Consider the following 17,500-nt stretch of genomic DNA (forward strand, 5'->3'; position numbering starts at 1 on the left):
TGTGTGTGTGTGTGTGTGTGTGTGTGTGTGTGTGTGCCCATTGTCTTTAGTGTGTGTGTGTCCATTGTCCTTAGTGTGTGTGTGTGTGTGTGTGCCCATTGTCCTTAGTGTGTGTGTGTGTGCCCATTGTCCTTAGTGTGTGTGTGTGTGTCCATTGTCATTAGTGTGTGTGTGTGTGTGTGTGCCCCCATTGTCCTTAGTGTGTGTGTGTGTGTGTCCATTGTCATTAGTGTGTGTGTGTGTGTGTGTGTGTGTGTGTGTGTGTGTGTCCATTGTCCTTAGTGTGTGTGTGTGTGTTTCCATTGTCATTAACATTGACCATCATTAACAGTGAAGCTGCTGGAGTACAGGTAGCCTAATCTCATTTGCATAATCCCTCCTATCTGACATGTCCTCATTTGCATAATGCGGATGATCTCTGAGCTTTCGTTGCTTATGTGCTGCATGGGGTTTCCTCTCGTGGCTTGGTCCCTGTGTAACATCGATCTCACACAGAGGCTCTGCCTGTTGATAACTTTTTCCCTACTGAGGTTGAGTGTGTGTGTGTGTGTGTGTGTGAGACAGAGTGTCTGCATGCAGGCCGTATTTCAGTGAGGGGAAGGTTATTGGTCTTAACACTTTAAATTCTTCAAATGGTCTGGTACTGTGTTTGCTAATACATACACATTTAATGCATCTATTACATCTACATCTATTATATCTACATCTACATCTAATACATCTACATTTAATACAGCTATTACATCTACATCTAATACATCTACATCTAATATATTTACATCTAATCTATATCTATTATATATAAATGTAACCCTAACCTGCTGGTTTTATATCTACCTGTAACCTTTTGTCAGAGTTGGGTTAGGATTAGATTTAGGGTTAGAGTTAGTTAGGGTTGGAGTTAGGGTTAGGGTTAGGGTTAGGGTTAGGGTTAGGGTTGGAGTTAGGGTTGGGGTTAGGGTTGGGATTGGGGTTAGGGTTGGGGTTAGGGTTGGAGTTAGGATTGGGGTTAGAGTTAGGGTTGGGGTTAGGGTTGGAGTTAGGGTTGGAGTTAGAGTTAGGGTTGGGGTTGGGGTTAGGGTTAGAGTTAGAGTTAGGGTTAGGATTGGGGTTAGAGTTAGGGTTAGGATTGGGGTTGGAGTTAGGGTTGGGGTTAGGGTTGGGGTTAGGGTTAGAGTTAGGGTTAGAGTTAGGGTTAGGGTTAGAGTTAGGGTTAGAGTTAGGGTTAGAGTTAGGGTTGGGGTTGGGGTTAGAGTTAGAGTTAGGGTTAGGGTTAGAGTTAGTTAGGGTTGGAGTTAGGGTTGGGATTGGGGTTAGGGTTGGGATTGGGGTTAGGGTTGGAGTTAGGGTTGGGGTTAGGGTTGGAGTTAGGGTTGGAGTTAGGGTTGGAGTTAGGGTTGGAGTTAGGGTTGGAGTTAGGGTTGGAGTTAGGGTTGGAGTTAGGGTTGGAGTTAGGGTTGGAGTTAGAGTTAGGGTTGGGGTTGGGGTTAGAGTTAGAGTTAGGGTTAGGATTGGGGTTAGAGTTAGGGTTAGGATTGGGGTTGGAGTTAGGGTTGGGGTTAGGGTTGGGGTTAGGGTTGGGGTTAGGGTTAGGGTTAGAGTTAGGGTTAGAGTTAGGGTTAGAGTTAGGGTTGGGGTTAGAGTTAGAGTTAGGGTTAGGGTTAGAGTTAGAGTTAGGGTTGGGGTTAGAGTTAGGGTTGGGGTTAGAGTTAGATAATCATATCACAATCCCTGAGATGTAGTTCCAACTGAAGGGTTGGTATTGCTGGAAATTATCAGTTGTAGAACTGAGGCTCTCCTCACACAGCACACATGCCCAGCAACCAACACTGCCTCCTGTTTCTGTGGCAACAGAGACTGATATAAGTGTTTCCACGAAGATGCTGTGAATGGGAGCAGATCAGATGGAGTTTTATGTCATATATCTGAATGGGAATGGGAGATATGTGATTGGGTGGGACAGTCTTCATCCAGGCCAGGAGCAATGTCTGGTGTGGTGGAGTTTACTGGATTGTTATGGGATTTTGTGGATTATGTTATGGGATTTTGCGGATTATGTTATGGGATTTTGCGGATTGTGTTATGGGATTTTGTGGATTAAGATGTTATAACATGACTTTTCTGCTTTCTTCTTCAGCTTTTTCTCTGACGTTGTGGCTCCATTTGGGATTTTCATTTTTAGTAACTGACGTCTTTAGTCTTTTATGGGCCTCTTTCACTTATGAAAATTTGATGTACCTGAATACCGGAACCCTGTCATACTCTTTGTGCACCAGCAGTGCAGCGTCTGATAGGAGCAGCTTCCCGTGTGGTGGATCTGGGTGCTGTTGCTAGACAAGCATTTGGATTAAAACAATCTGCATTTCAGCACACAAAGCATGTCTAAATGTGAGCACATATGTGTGTGGAGCGGTTCACACACACACTCACACACAGCAGGAGAATATCCTGGTTCTCCTACCCACCCTTCTTATGACCTTTGAGGTCGGGGTGACTGAGTCTGCTGGGGCACAGCCATAGGCCAAAATCCATCCTTGTTTTTGAGCTTTTCTTTGAGCTGATTGGCTGTCTGCAGGTCTAGACCCATAAGCTCCTCCCCCTTTCCTGCTGCTCAGAAATTGTGGCAGAAGCAAGAAGCACCCACATAACATAAAAACCTCCACACACCCCACTCCTGTCCACACACTCCAGTGTGCCTGTCCACACACTCCACTCCTGTCCAGACACCCCTGTGGTGTTCTGTTGGTTGTCAGCCCTGTGATGAATGTCTATGCTGGTGTGCTACTAAACAGAGTTTGTTTTCTCAGTCCTGATCTGCACAAGGTTAGAAATGCTTTTTGACTTTTAATGTGTGTGTGCCAGTAACCAAAGTCTTGGAGACCCGTGGGTGGGGACAGAAACTCCCCAGATTTCACATCTAACCAACACCACAGCTGTAGCTCCTGCGACGGGTTGTTCTACCCTGGCAGTAATTGTTTGGGTGGTGTTTCTGCAGGTTACGCGCTGTCAGCACTATGACTGATGGAGACTACGACTATCTGATCAAGCTCCTGACTCTGGGGGACTCTGGAGTGGGCAAGACCACCTTCCTGTACCGCTACACAGACAACAAGTTCAACCCCAAGTTCATCACCACTGTGGGAATCGACTTCCGGGAAAAGAGAGTGGTCAGTTGGGTTAACGTTCGACCTTCCACTGGCCTTTAGTGAACACAGCTTTCCGTCAAGTGACTCATAAGTTAACACCATAAAGGGGTGTGTATGTGTGTGTTGAGGGAGATTGTGTGGGAAATGTTGCAACAGTTGATCATAAAAGCTACAGAGAAGTACACACACGTACGCTCCATGCACACAGACACACACTCTAGTTCCTCACTTTCTCGCTGGTAGTATAACTGCCCACTGGAGTTTCTGTTCTCCCAGGTCCCTTAAGGAAGTGGTGGAGATTTACATGACACATTATAGAGAGAGAGAGAGAGACAGAGACAGAGAGAGAGAGAGAGAGAGATGCACTACTCTGACCAGAACACTGAGCTCAAATGAGTCATGTACCAGGGGCAGGAAGTGCTGCAAACTCCCTGTGTGTCAATGCTGACTACTGTACACAGCTCAGATATTGTGTTTGTGTGTATTATGAGAACATATAAAGGTAATATAAAGTGTGTGTATATATGTGTGTGTCTGTGTGAGTGTGTGTGTGCTCTGTACTGCTGTGAATATTTTTAAAAGCACATGTCTTAATACTAATGAAGTATTTGCCTGTAGCGGTGCGTGTTGTAGCACACACACACACAAACAAACAAACAATGGTAATGATAATTACATTTACATTTAGGACATTTAGCAGACGATCTTATCCAGAGCGACGTACAAAGTGCTTTGTCGTTTACTCGTAGAATATCCTAGTACAGTACAGTAGGTTAGAGTCCAACATACCAATGAACTTGAATACTATAAAAAAAATAATAATAAAATTTTAAATAAATAAATAAAAATTAGGTGTTTGTGTTTTAGGTTACAATTTGGTGTTAATTAGATGGTAATTAGGCTTTAATTGTATTACACATTTAATGCTCTTGTCATGATTGAAAGGTGGCCTTTTAAACTCAGTTTGTGTATGTGTGTATGCATGCGTGTGTACGTGTGTGTGTGTGTGTGTGCGTGTGTGTGCGTGTGTATACATGTACGTGTGTGTGTGTGTACGTGTACGTGTGTGTGTACGTGTGTGTACATGTACGTGTGTGTGTACGTGTGTGTACATGTACGTGTGTGTACATGTACGTGTGTATACATGTACGTGTGTGTACGTGTGTATACATGTACGTGTGTGTGTACGTGTGTATACATGTACGTGTGTGTGTGTACGTGCGTGTGTGTGTACGTGTGTATACATGTACGTGTGTGTACATGTACGTGTGTGTGTGTGTGTACATGTACGTGTGTGTGTGTGTACATGTACGTGTGTGTGTGTACGTGTACGTGTGTGTGTGTACATGTACGTGTGTGTGTGTACGTGCGTGTGTGTATGCGTGTGTGTACGTGTACATGTGTGTGTGTGTGTACGTGTATGCGTGTGTGTGTACGTGTATGCGTGTGTGTGTACGTGTATGCGTGTGTGTATGTGCGTGTATGTGTATATGTGTACATACGTGTGTATACGTTTATGTGCGTGTGTGTGTGTGTGTGTACGCATGTGCGTGTGTGTACGTGTACATGTGTGTACGTGTATGTGCGTGTGTGTATACGTGTACATGTGTGTGTGTATGTGTGTGTACGTGTATGTGTGTACTCCAGGTGTACAGCACTAACAGCCCAAATGGAAGCAGGGGGAAGACATTCAAAGTTCATCTGCAGCTGTGGGACACAGCAGGACAGGAGAGGTACCTCACCATGATGATATTCTCACACCTGGTCACCATGACGATAATGTCACATCTGCAGAGCTGCGGGAGAGGGGGTGTGTAACCATGACGATAATGTCACACCTGCAGAGCTGGGGGGCTGTAACCATGACGATAATGTCACGCCTGCAGAGCTGGGGGGCTGTAACCATGACGATAATGTCACGCCTGCCGAGCTGGGGGGCTGTAACCATGACGATAATGTCATGCTGGGTTACTCAGACTGGGTCATGGGAGCAGAGCCTGAAGCTCTGTGATCTCTGGTCATCTCAACTGATCACATTGTTTGTGGTTGGTAGGAAACAAATAGATTATCAGGATGCTGTTAAGAACGAAAACAAAACATTGCATTCCTTTATTCCTTTACCTGAGAGGTACAGACATACCTTACCTGGGGTGAGTCACAGATAGTCTAACCTTTGCCAACACTTACCTGAGGGGAGTCACAGATAGTCTAACCTTTGCCAACACTTACCTGAGGGGAGTCACAGATAGTCTAACCTTTGCCAACACTTACCTGAGGGGAGTCACAGATAGTCTAACCTTTGCCAACACTTACCTGAGGGGAGTTACAGACACACCATATCCACCAACACTTACCTGAGGTGAGTCACAGACACAGTCTAACCTTCACCACCAATTATGTGAGATGAGTCACAGACACAGTCTAACCTTCACCAACACTTACCTGAGGTGAGGCACAGACATAGTCTAACATTCACCACCAATTACGTGAGTTGAGTCACAGACATAGTCTAACCTTCACCAACACTTGCCTGAGGTGAGGCACAAAGCCAAACATTCACCAACACTTATCTGAAAGGCACACAGTCTAACCTTCACCACCACTTACCTGAGGTGAGTTACAGATGCAGTCTAACCTTCACCAACACTTATCTGAGGTGAGTCACAGACACAATCTAACCTTCACCAACACTTACTTGAGGTGAGGCACAGACACAGCGTAAATTTCACGAATACTTACCTGAGATGAGTCTCTGACACAGTCAGTAACACTTACCTGAGAGGCACAAACATAGTGAAACCTTCACCCACATTTTCCTGAGTTGAGTCAGACAGTCTAACCTTTACCAACACTTACCTGAGTTGAGGCTCAGATGCAGACACAGTCTAACCTTCACAACATTTACCTGAGTTGAGGCTCAGACGCAGTCTAACCGTCACAATATTTACCTGAGTTGAGTCACAGACACAGTCTAACCTTCACCAACACTTATCTGAGGTGAGTCACAGACACAGTCTAACCTTCACCAACACTTACCTGAGTTGAGTCACAGACACAGTCTAACCTTCACCAACACTTACCTGAGTTGAGTCACAGACACAGACAAACCTTCACCAACACTTATCTGAGTTGAGTCACAGACACAGTCTAACCTTCACCAACACTTACCTGAGTTGAGTCACAGACACAGTCTAACCTTCACCAACACTTACCTGAGTTGAGTCACAGACACAGTCTAACCTTCACCAACACTTACCTGAGTTGAGTCACAGACACAGTCTAACCTTCACCAACACTTACCTGAGTTGAGTCACAGACACAGTCTAACCTTCACCAACACTTACCTGAGTTGAGTCACAGACACAGTCTAACCTTCACCAACACTTACCTGAGTTGAGTCACAGACACAGTCTAACCTTCACCAACACTTACCTGAGTTGAGTCACAGACACAGACAAACCGTCACCAACATTTCCCTTTGGTGAGGCACACACATAATCTAACTTTCACCAACACTTCCATGATGTGAGTCACCAACACAGCCTAACCTCCACAAACACTTACCTGAGGTGAGTCACAGACATGCATATCTGAAGATCAGAATGAGTTTGCATATTTTCCTGAACATAATAAAATGTTTGTAGCATTGAATTTGTGGGAATGGAGGTTACGCAAAGGAATCACCTCAGCTCATGTTAGCAAAAATACCTGCTGTTCTTCAGAAGTATGACAACCCGACACCACTGACCCCTCAGCCCAGCTTACCATGTGTGTTACACGTGTGTCATACTGTCACAATCAGTCCCTCCTTGGCATTCCAGTTCCCATGGTGATGCTTTGTGTTTTGTTTTGTTTTGTTTTGGTCTTTGTTACATGTCCTTCCTAGTTTTGGTTTTCTCCGCCTCTTTGTTTAGTTACATTTACATTTACATTTACATTTATGGCATTTAGCAGACACTCTTATCCAGAGCGACTTACAAAAGTTCTTTGTCATTTACTCACAGAATACATCCTAGCACAGTACAGTAGGTTAGAGTCCAACATACCAATGAACTAGAATACTGTAGAATACAGGGATGAATGCTGATACCTAGAAGTACTAAATACACAAGGTCTATCTTAAACAATGATAAGTGCTAGAAACTTATATAGACGGATATAAAGTTCTCCATCCCCTTATTGGATTCTGATTTTGTCTGTTCTAGATGGTCAGTGCATTTCTCCTGTGTTTTGTTACCTGGTTTGCCGGTTATTTTGCGTTCTTTGTGTGCTCTTTGACATTCTTTTCGGATCTTGTTTGTCCTGCTCTCCTTTGTAGTTTCCCTCCAAATTGTTCCGAGTCTCCTCACATGTGGCTTATTTGGTTTGGTTTGTAGATGCGTTTAGTTTGATTAAATTCTCTCTGCATTTGCGTCTGTCTCCCACCTGTGCATGTTACACATGCGATGTGTGTCATACGGTGTTCCAGTCACAATTAGGGTAGGATAATAGGCTCAGGATAGGGTAAGATAAGTAGGGTCGCAGGGCAGTAGGGCAGTAAGGTAGCAGGGCAGTAGGGTAGTGGGGTACCAGGGTATTAGAGCACTAGGGCAGTAGGCTAGTGGGGTAGTGGGACAGTAGGGTAGTAGGGCAGTAGGTAGTGGGGTAGTAGGGTAGTAGGTCAGTAGGGTACCGGGGTATTAGGGCAGTAGGCTAGTGGGGTAGTGGGACAGTGGGGCAGTAGGTTAGTAAGGTAGCAGAGCAGTAGTGTAGTGGGGTAGTAGGGCAGTTGGGTATTAGGGCAGTAGGATAGTAGGGCAGTAGGTTAGTAGGACAGTAGAGTAATAGGGCAGTAGTGTAGTAGGGCAGTAGGGTAGTGGGGCAGTAGGCAGTAGAGTAGTAGGGCAGTAGGTCAGTAGGGTACCGGGGTATTAGGGTGGTAGGGCAGTAGGGCAGTAGAGTAGTAGGGCAGTAGGTAGTGGGGAAGTAGGGTAGTAGGGCAGTAGGGTACCGAGGTATTAGGGCGGTAGGGTAGTAGGGTAGTGGGACAGTAGAGTAGTAGGGCAGTAGGGCAGTAGGGTACCAGGGTATTAGGGCGGTAGGGCAGTAGGTGTGTGCTCAGAGAAGGAGGGACCATGAGCCACTTCAAACACGGCTGATGACGTCATCGTTCTTGTCATCATGACACCAGGTTCCGGAGCCTGACGACGGCGTTTTTCCGAGACGCGATGGGATTTCTGCTCATGTTTGACCTCACCAGCCAGCAGAGTTTCCTCAATGTGCGCAACTGGATGAGTGAGTGACATTTCACTCTCAAAACACCAGACTTCATTTGATTAATAAACAAAAAATTAAAATATCAGTTACATTTATTTCTTTATTTATTTTGGAGAAATAACATTTTTGTACATTTATAACTTCTCAGTTAACACAAAATACGAAACTCTGAGGAAAGTGTTTTCACAGCGTTCCGTTCTGTTCAGCTAGAGCAGACTGGACTAGAGCTGCCATTATACACACACTGGTTACGTTAGGGTTAGTGTTAGGGTTAGGGTTAGAGTTAGAGTTAGTGTAGGGCTAGGGTTAGGGTTAGTGTAGGGTGAGTGTAGGGTTGGGGTTAGAGTTAGTGTAGGGCTAGGGATAGGGTTAGTGTAGGGTTGGGGTTAGGGTTAGGATTAGTGTAGGGTTAGGGTTGGGATTAGTTTAGGGTTAGATTTAGGGTTAGGATTAGTGTAGGGTTAGAGTTGGTGTAGGGTTAGAGTTAGGGTTAGGGTTGGGGTTTAGAGTTAGGGTTAGGGTTGGGGTTAGAATTAGTCCAGCTCTGTTCTGCAGAGGGGAGAGAGGAGGCGTGTTAATCAAAGAGATTGGTGGGCTGGCTTAATTCTGACAGTCTGATTGGTGAATTGCTCTGATTGGCTCAGGTCAGCTGCAGGCTAATGCATACTGTGAAAATCCTGACATCGTTCTTGTCGGCAACAAGGCGGATCTGGCAGACCAGAGAGAGGTACAGGAGAGACAGGCAAAGGAACTGGCAGAGAGATATGGGTGAGACCACACGCACACACACACACTCACACACACTCGTACACACACACTCCATCTTAAATCTCATAATAAAATATAACACATTCACACATGAAATATAACACACAATGTTTTTTAGCCTTAATCTGTCTGAAAATGTGGTTTGTTTTTGAGCTCTGGGATTAGTTAGGGTTGGTCTGTAGCTTCAAACAGCTAAGGACTGAAGCCGGCTCTGCTCGGGACTAAACCCTGTTCTGCTCGGGACTATACCTGGCTCTGTTCGGGACTGTTCTGTTTGGGGCTATACCTGGCTGTGTTCAGGACTAAACCCTGTTCTGTTCGGGACTATACCTGGCTCTGTTTGGGACTAAACCCTTCTTACTGCCAGTTGGCTCTTCTGCCCTTCCCAGAATCCCCTACTTTGAGACGAGTGCAGCCACAGGTGTGCAGGTGGATAGGGTGGTAGTCACACTGCTGGACCTGGTGATGAAGAGGATGGAGCAGTGTGTGGAAAAGCCCACCCCCGACACCCAGAATGCTGCCAGCACCGCCCAGCTTGACTCCGCCCCCGCCAGCCAGAAGAAATGCGCCTGCTAGAAAACCCCCGCCCTTCTAACCCCCCACTTACACGCATACACTTCCAGCTCCCTCCTGTGGACAGATGCAGACTTGCGGTTGGGCCTGGTCCATGCTGACATGTGGTGAGCGCAGGGTCAGGTCCGGTCAGGCTCTGGTTCTGTAGGACCTCCAGTGCACGCTGGAGTATTTCCACAGTCCCCTCTGGTTAATCTCCTCTGGTCATGGCACCTTCCCCCTTTACACTCAGTCATGTAAACAATCTTGGAGAATTGTAGAACTTAAACATATCTTAAATGTATGGATTAGATTCTATACATACTGTACAATCCACCTTTACAAAATGAATGTGTTGGGTTGTTTTTGGTAACCTGGATGTGTGTTATATTGATTTCAATTTCATTTGATTTCATACGTTTGTAGGCATCACATTTATCTGTGCTGTGTACCTAGTTTATTAAAACGCCATTAGCTTTGCACCCTTGTTATGGCTTACACGCGCAGGGCCAGCATCCTGCTCGCAGGAACGTACCCAGTCCTGCTCAGGCAGCGGGGACCCCGCCCCCCTGAGTCCTGATTTCAAATGAGTCTTTGTCTGTTAAGTGAATGCACACTGGTCAGTGTTGAGCTGGCCCCTGGTCAGTGTTTAGCTCAGCATTTTTGGGGTGGAATATTTTAAATAGTCTGTCTAATCCAGGATCAGGTTTAATCTGTGTGCATGCAATTAGCTCTGAGTGCACAGAAGAGAAACCCTTCTTTGTAAATCCTGAATTTCTTAATTCTTACCTCACACAGACTGGTGTGTATGTCTGTGAAATGTGTGTGGTGTCCTGGGTAGTCCAATGGGGAGCGAGCTCACCTCGTCCTCTAGTGGTAACCAGTCTAACCAGTCAGCGAGGTCACCTCGTCCTCTAGTGGTAACCAGTCTAACCAGTCGGCGAGGTCACCTCGTCCTCTAGTGGTAACCAGTCGGCGAGGTCACCTCGTCCTCTAGTGGTAACCAGTCTAACCAGTCAGCGAGGTCACCTCGTCCTCTAGTGGTAACCAGTCTAACCAGTCAGCGAGCTCACCTCGTCCTCTAGCTGTAACCAGTCAGCGAGTTCACCTCGTCCTCTATCTGTAACCAGTCTAACCAGACAGCGAGCTCACCTCGTCCTCTAGCTGTAACCAGTCAGCGAGCTCACCTCGTCCTCTATCTGTAACCAGTCTAACCAGTCAGCGAGCTCACCTCGTCCTCTAGTGGTAACCAGTCTAACCAGTCGGCGAGCTCACCTCGTCCTCTAGCTGTAACCAGTCAGCGAGCTCACCTCGTCCTCTAGCTGTAACCAGTCAGCGAGCTCACCTCGTCCTCTATCTGTAACCAGTCTAACCAGTCAGCGAGCTCACCTCGTCCTCTAGCTGTAACCAGTCAGCGAGCTCACCTCGTCCTCTATCTGTAACCAGTCTAACCAGTCAGCGAGCTCACCTCGTCCTCTAGTGGTAACCAGTCTAACCAGTCAGTGAGCTCACCTCGTCCTCTAGCTGTAACCAGTCTAACCAGTCAGTGAGCTCACCTCGTCCTCTAGCTGTAACCAGTCTAACCAGTCAGCGAGCTCACCTCGTCCTCTAGCTGTAACCAGTCTTACCAGTCAGCGAGCTCACCTCGTCCTCCAGCTGTAACCAGTCTAACCAGTCAGCGAGCTCACCTCGTCCTCCAGCTGTAACCAGTCTAACCAGTCGGCGAGCTCACCTCGTCCTCCAGCTGTAACCAGTCTAACCAGTCGGCGAGCTCACCTTGTCCTCCAGCTGTAACCAGTCTAACCAGTCGGCGAGCTCACCTTGTCCTCCAGCTGTAACCAGTCTAACCAGTCGGCGAGCTCACCTCGTCCTCTAGCTGTAACCAGTGAGCGAGCTCACCTCGTCCTCTAGCTGTAACCAGTCTAACCAGTCGGCGAGCTCACCTCGTCCTCTAGCTGTAACCAGTCTAACCAGTCGGCGAGCTCACCTCGTCCTCTAGCTGTAGCCAGTCTAACCAGTCAGCGAGCTCACCTCGTCCTCTAGCTGTAGCCAGTCTAACCAGTCAGCGAGCTCACCTCGTCCTCTAGCTGTAGCCAGTCTAACCAGTCAGCGAGCTCACCTCGACCTCTAGCTGTAACCAGTCTAACCAGTCAGTGAGCTCACCTCGTCCTCTAGCTGTAACCAGTCGGCGAGCTTTTCTCGTTCTCTATCGGCAACCAGTCAGCGAGCTCACCTCGTCCTCTAGCGGTAACCAGTCTAAGCAGTCAGCAAGATCACCTACGTAATGTGGGTGCGACACTGGTACCTTTCACCTGACAAGCACTGACAAGCTACAGGCTCTGGATGTTCAGGGGCCCCAATTACAGTAATTACCCCAACTACGCCAACTACCCCAACTATGCCAACTACCCTAACTACCCCAACTATGCTTTTTACCCAACTACGCCAATTACACCTACTATGCCAACTACAATAACTGAACCAACATAATTATCCTAGATGCTCAGCCCGTCGAGCACGGCCAGTCATATCCCAGCAGTGCTCCATGGCCAATCACATCACAGCACTGCTCAATGGCCAATCCAATCCCAGCACTGCTCCACGGCCAATCACATCACAGCACTGCTCGACAGCCTCAGCACGTTACGTCCCGGCCAGCGCGTTTTTGTGTGCTGTAAGGACGCGGTTTCTCAGGTCTGGATTTCCCCTGATCCAGCTCGTCAGATAACTGTCATGGTCTTAGTGAGAAGAGGAGTGAGACAGACCCAGATAGAGGCCCAGACACACCGCCATGGAGACTGGACGGAACCCAGATAGACGCCCGGACACACTGGCACGGATCCGGGATGGGACCCAGAGAGAGGCCCGGACACACCTGCATGGCGGCCCAACTCCGAGCCCAGACGACCAGTGATAAATGTAAATACTTTAAATTACAAATCAGAGAATAAGCTTCCCCATGTAGAAGAAGCCAGCACCACACGGTTTGGGTCGCTTAGACTGAGCTTGACTCATCCTGCCATGGAACTGCCACAAGTTCACTTTAGTTTTGAAATGGTCAGTTTAACATCCTGCTTAGGGAAATAACCAAGGACTCACGGACCTGTGCTTGCAGGGGCAGCAGAGGCATTAGAAACGTTTGACCTGTAATCTGAAGTGTGAATATTCATGAGGAGCACTAATCCCATGTGCTGGGAACACTAGAGAATCAGATAGGAACCGCATGCTCCAGAACACCCCCCCCCCCCCCCCCCCCGAAGTAAAGTCCCCCATGCGATCTAGAAAAGTCTCTGTGGGTCCTGGGATAGGCTGCTCATGTTCTAGAACATCCTGCTGGAGTTCTGGAACAGCACCTGCAGGTTCTAGAACACCGTCTACAGGCTCACACACGCTGGACATCACCAAGAATTCCTGAGAATTTCTGAGGCGGCAGCGGCGTGGTCTTGAGAAGCCCTGGACATTTTCCCTTGCTGGTGTAACCCACATTATTACTGATCATCCACGAGCAGTCAATGGGATTTAGTTTTCTGTGGAAGGTTTTTTTTTTTTTTTTTTAAGTAAATGCATTTATCCTCCTCTGTGCCAAGCATGTCGTATTGTGCCATACTGTTCCCACACACACACACACACACACACACACACACACGGTCCTGTGTGGAGACCATTCACACACACACACACGCTGACTCGGACCTGTGTGGAGACCGTTCACACACACGCTGACTCGGTCCTGTGTGGTGACCGTTCAGACACACACACGCTGACTCGGTCCTGTGTGGTGACCGTTCAGACACACACACGCTGACTCGGTCCTGTGTGGTGACCGTTCAGACACACACACGCTGACTCGGTCCTGTGTGGTGACCGTTCAGACACACACACACACGCTGACTCGGTCCTGTGTGGTGACCGTTCAGACACACACACGCTGACTCGGTCCTGTGTGGTGACCGTTCAGACACACACACACACACGCTGACTCGGTCCTGTGTGGTGACCGTTCAGACACACACACACACGCTGACTCGGTCCTGTGTGGTGACCGTTCAGACACACACACGCTGACTCGGTCCTGTGTGGTGACCGTTCAGACACACACACGCTGACTCGGTCCTGTGTGGTGACCGTTCAGACACACGCTGACTCGGTCCTGTGGTGTGACCGTTCACACACACGCTGACTCGGTCCTGTGGTGTGACCGTTCACACACACGCTGACTCGGTCCTGTGGTGTGACCGTTCACACACACGCTGACTCGGTCCTGTGGTGTGACCGTTCACACACACGCTGACTCGGTCCTGTGGTGTGACCGTTCACACACACACGCTGACTCTGTCCTGTGTGGTGACTGTTCACACACACACACACACACACACTGACTCGGTCCTGTGTGGTGACTGTTCACACACACACGCTGATTCGGTCCTGTGGTGTGACCGTTCACACACACTGACTCGGTCCTGTGTGGTGACTGTTCACACACACACACACACACACACGCTGACTCGGTCCTGTGTGGTGACTGTTCACACACACACACACACACACACACACACACAGACTCGGTCCTGTGTGGTGACTGTTCACACACACACACACACACACACACACAGACTCGGTCCTGTGTGGTGACTGTTCACACACACACACACACACACACACACACACACACAGACTCGGTCCTGTGTGGTGACTGTTCACACACACACAGACTCGGTCCTGTGGTGTGACCGTTCACACACGCTGACTCGGTCCCGTAGTGTAAGACTCTAGAGGTAAAACTCTTTCTAGTGGATGGGCACTGGACGTTCCTTTTTAAACCGATCTGCTGTTTTAAAATGTTGTTTAAGAACAAAGTTGTCCCAGGAGTTTTGTTTTCCTGCGTCATAAACCTGGGACCAATTGTTTCTTTTGGAATATGATCAAACAGCGCAAGACGAGAAAAGAAAAAAGACCAACACATGATTTAAATGTTTCTTTTCCATCTTTACGTTCTGCTTTGAAAGTTTACACTGAACAACTCTGTGCCTGCGCAGCTCTGTTGACTAATGACACTCTGTCCTTTGTAACAGTCGTGACCTCTTAGGTATTTTAATGCATAAAAAGCATATTTAACAGAATCAAATTTAACAGGTATGATGTGTGACGGTACACCAGGTTTCCTTAAATCTGGTTTTCTTTGAGAACATTATGTTGTAAGTGTTCAGTAAGTTCCTTATGAATAAAGGAGAAGAAAAACGTGCGAGTGTGTGTATGGGGGCACTTGATAATTTTTTAATACGCTTTGGGATGAGCAGTGGGAGCTAAAATGCTTTAGTGTTTATGGATACATCGTGTTCTTGGGGAGAGCGGCTCCAGGTTTGTGTGTTTACTCTCACTAGAGTGATAAACAGAGACCAGTGACATGTAAACAATGCTTAACTTGTAATCAGGGCCAAGAACACACTCCTCACACACCACCATATCGATAAGCTCACACAATAGGATCGTAACGGAAAAAACAGACGATACTCACTCCAAGGGTCCGGGAGCAACCAAACACACATGCTGTGGAGAATAAACGTGTTCATTTGAGGACTATAAAGCAATTTGAGTTTATATCTCATATGAGCTGCACCCTACAGAAAAAAAGTAAGTCACCTTCATAAAATCATACTTAATAATCACCATCATAATTATCACCATCATAAATACTGTTTGCTTTTTGATGGTCAAAATGACAATGCTGCTTTAAATGTCAAATGTTAATATGGTTTGAACCATTGAATTGATTTAACATGAAAACTAACAGACTATAAAACTGACCGGTACTCTCAGTAACACCTGCTCATGACATCACCTGCCTGATCATGATGTCACCTCTAGAGGTGCTCCAATCTGGACCAACAGCAGCAGGGTTTCCTCCGTTAACAGTTTGGTTGTGCTGCCCTTTATTGGTATACACTGCCACCTAGTGCACAGGGGTCTACATTACATCAGTATGTGTTACATGTAGTCCTTAAAACAAGCAGGAGAACGTTTTAAAAATATTTTACGGGTCTGATAGGTAGCAAAGTCCTTTGATCTTCAACATCAAGGCAATCGCTGTAGCATAATACAAGAAACAGATTTTACCTTAAAAGAACATTTAGAGCTGTGTGCTGGTGAACCCGATTTATAAGAGTGAACAAAAACAGATCTGACCATACTGACTCATTTAGAGGCACAGACCAGAGCAATTTGACTCATTTTAGAGGCACAGACTAGCACATACTGACTCATTTTCGAGGCCCAGGCCAGAGCATGTTTTTGGCCTGAATGAAAGCTCATGCTGACAGGTGTAATACTCCACTGGTCACCAACCTTACCTGGTTTTGGTTTGTGCAGAAAGAGAAACATTTACAATAAGAAAACTGTCCCAACATTCAGGGTGGCAGATACCTGAACCAGAAAACATGGCTGCAGAATAAAGCTTTATTATCACAGCACCACAGCGCTAGCGTTTGAGACTAATGTGTGTTTAAGATGACAGTGCTTTACTTGCAGTGTACAGTGTGTGTGTGTGTGTGTGTGTGTGTGTGTGTGTGTGTTAAGCTTCCCCTTGTATATGTTATCACACTACCCTTTAGTTTTTTAATTCATTCCCAGCGCAAGTCCAGATCAGAACTGAATAACTAACCCTCTTTAAGACAACAGTCTTAAACTAATAACTTAACAGGCTCCCGTTTCCAGTATTATCGCTCAACTCTCACATTTAGGTCTAGAATATAATGATTACAATGATTTCAAAACTATTTACATTACTCTTACTGCACCTTCAGGAAGTAATGGACAGATAAATCAAGAAAAAGTCAAAATCACACAACGGCTTTACAGTTGACGTGACGTGGCTTGGTGTGCCGGCCGAGAGGGATCACTGTTTGGCAGCAATGTTGGTGTCCTCTCAGCCCTGTGGAACATCTCCGCAGCTCCTATCACTGTCCGTTTAACCTCCCAGAATTCCCACATACAGACAAATTAGCATAGTCCCCAGTCCTCTCTAATGTGTAACCCTGTGTGCTCTCTGAAGTCTCTCAGCCACAGTGGAGTAGCTTGTATTTTGGTTGTCATACATTCTTTGGTTGAAGAGTCAAGGTTCCAGAGTCCGGGCACAAGAGTCAGGGTTAGGGTTCCAGAGTCCGGGCACAAGAGTCAGGGTTAGGGTTCCAGAGTCCGGGCACAAGAGTCAGGGTTAGGGTTCCAGAGTCCGGGCACAAGAGTCAGGGTTAGGGTTCCAGGGTTCCAGGGTAACACACAGTTTCATTTGTGTTCAGTTGTTAGTCATCATGGTTGTTGGTTTAAAGTCTTCGTCTTCATCCTCACTCAGATGCAGCTTGAGGCTGTCCAGCGTCTGCCTCCTCTTCACCGACTCCTTCATCCTACAGACCAGAGAAAACACACATATCCACACACACCCTAAAAACAAACCCCTGGAAAAACACCATACAAAACACAAAAGTGTGTGTGTGCGTGTTTGTGTGTATGTATGCGTGCGTATGTGTGTATGTGCATCTCACTTGACCAGCAGCTGCAGCTGTTTGTTCAGACGTATTTATGTGTGTGTGTGTGTGTGTGTGTGTGTGTGCGTGCGTGCGTCTCACTTGACCAGCAGCTGCAGGTCCAGCAGCTGTTTGTTCAGACGTATTTATGTGTGTGTGTGTGTGTGTGTGTGTGTGTGTGTGTGTGTGCGTGCGTGCGTCTCACTTGACCAGCAGCTGCAGGTCCAGCAGCTGTTTGTTCAGACGTATTTATGTGTGTGT

General features: G+C 47.0%; 2 protein-coding genes across 4 annotated transcripts in view; one reads left to right on the top strand and one right to left on the bottom strand.

Moving 5' to 3' along the window:
* Positions 1–11,595, top strand: part of rab27b (RAB27B, member RAS oncogene family) — a 26,791-nt gene extending 15,196 nt beyond the window's left edge. For 2 of the 3 annotated variants that reach the window (XM_027032281.2, XM_027032280.2), the window contains exons 2-6: positions 2,996–3,167; positions 4,794–4,879; positions 8,317–8,420; positions 9,047–9,170; positions 9,560–11,595. In XM_027032281.2, the coding sequence (XP_026888082.2) occupies positions 2,996–3,167; positions 4,794–4,879; positions 8,317–8,420; positions 9,047–9,170; positions 9,560–9,746 (673 nt within the window). In that variant the 3' untranslated portion in view covers positions 9,747–11,595. The remainder of the gene's footprint in view (positions 1–2,995; positions 3,168–4,793; positions 4,880–8,316; positions 8,421–9,046; positions 9,171–9,559) is intronic. The other variant, XR_004775694.1, reaches the window with a different exon arrangement.
* Positions 11,596–15,699: 4,104 nt separating this feature from the next.
* The window catches only part of LOC118240903 (cingulin), a gene marked incomplete at its 5' end in the record, with an annotated part of 3,774 nt that continues 1,973 nt past the window's right edge, over positions 15,700–17,500 (bottom strand). Inside the window, one exon of the mRNA XM_035523451.1 lies at positions 15,700–17,119. Within this exon, the coding sequence (XP_035379344.1) occupies positions 17,011–17,119 (109 nt within the window). The remainder of the gene's footprint in view (positions 17,120–17,500) is intronic.

The sequence above is a fragment of the Electrophorus electricus genome, unplaced genomic scaffold, assembly GCF_013358815.1.
Source record: "Electrophorus electricus isolate fEleEle1 unplaced genomic scaffold, fEleEle1.pri S50, whole genome shotgun sequence".
Lineage (NCBI taxonomy): Eukaryota > Metazoa > Chordata > Actinopteri > Gymnotiformes > Gymnotidae > Electrophorus > Electrophorus electricus.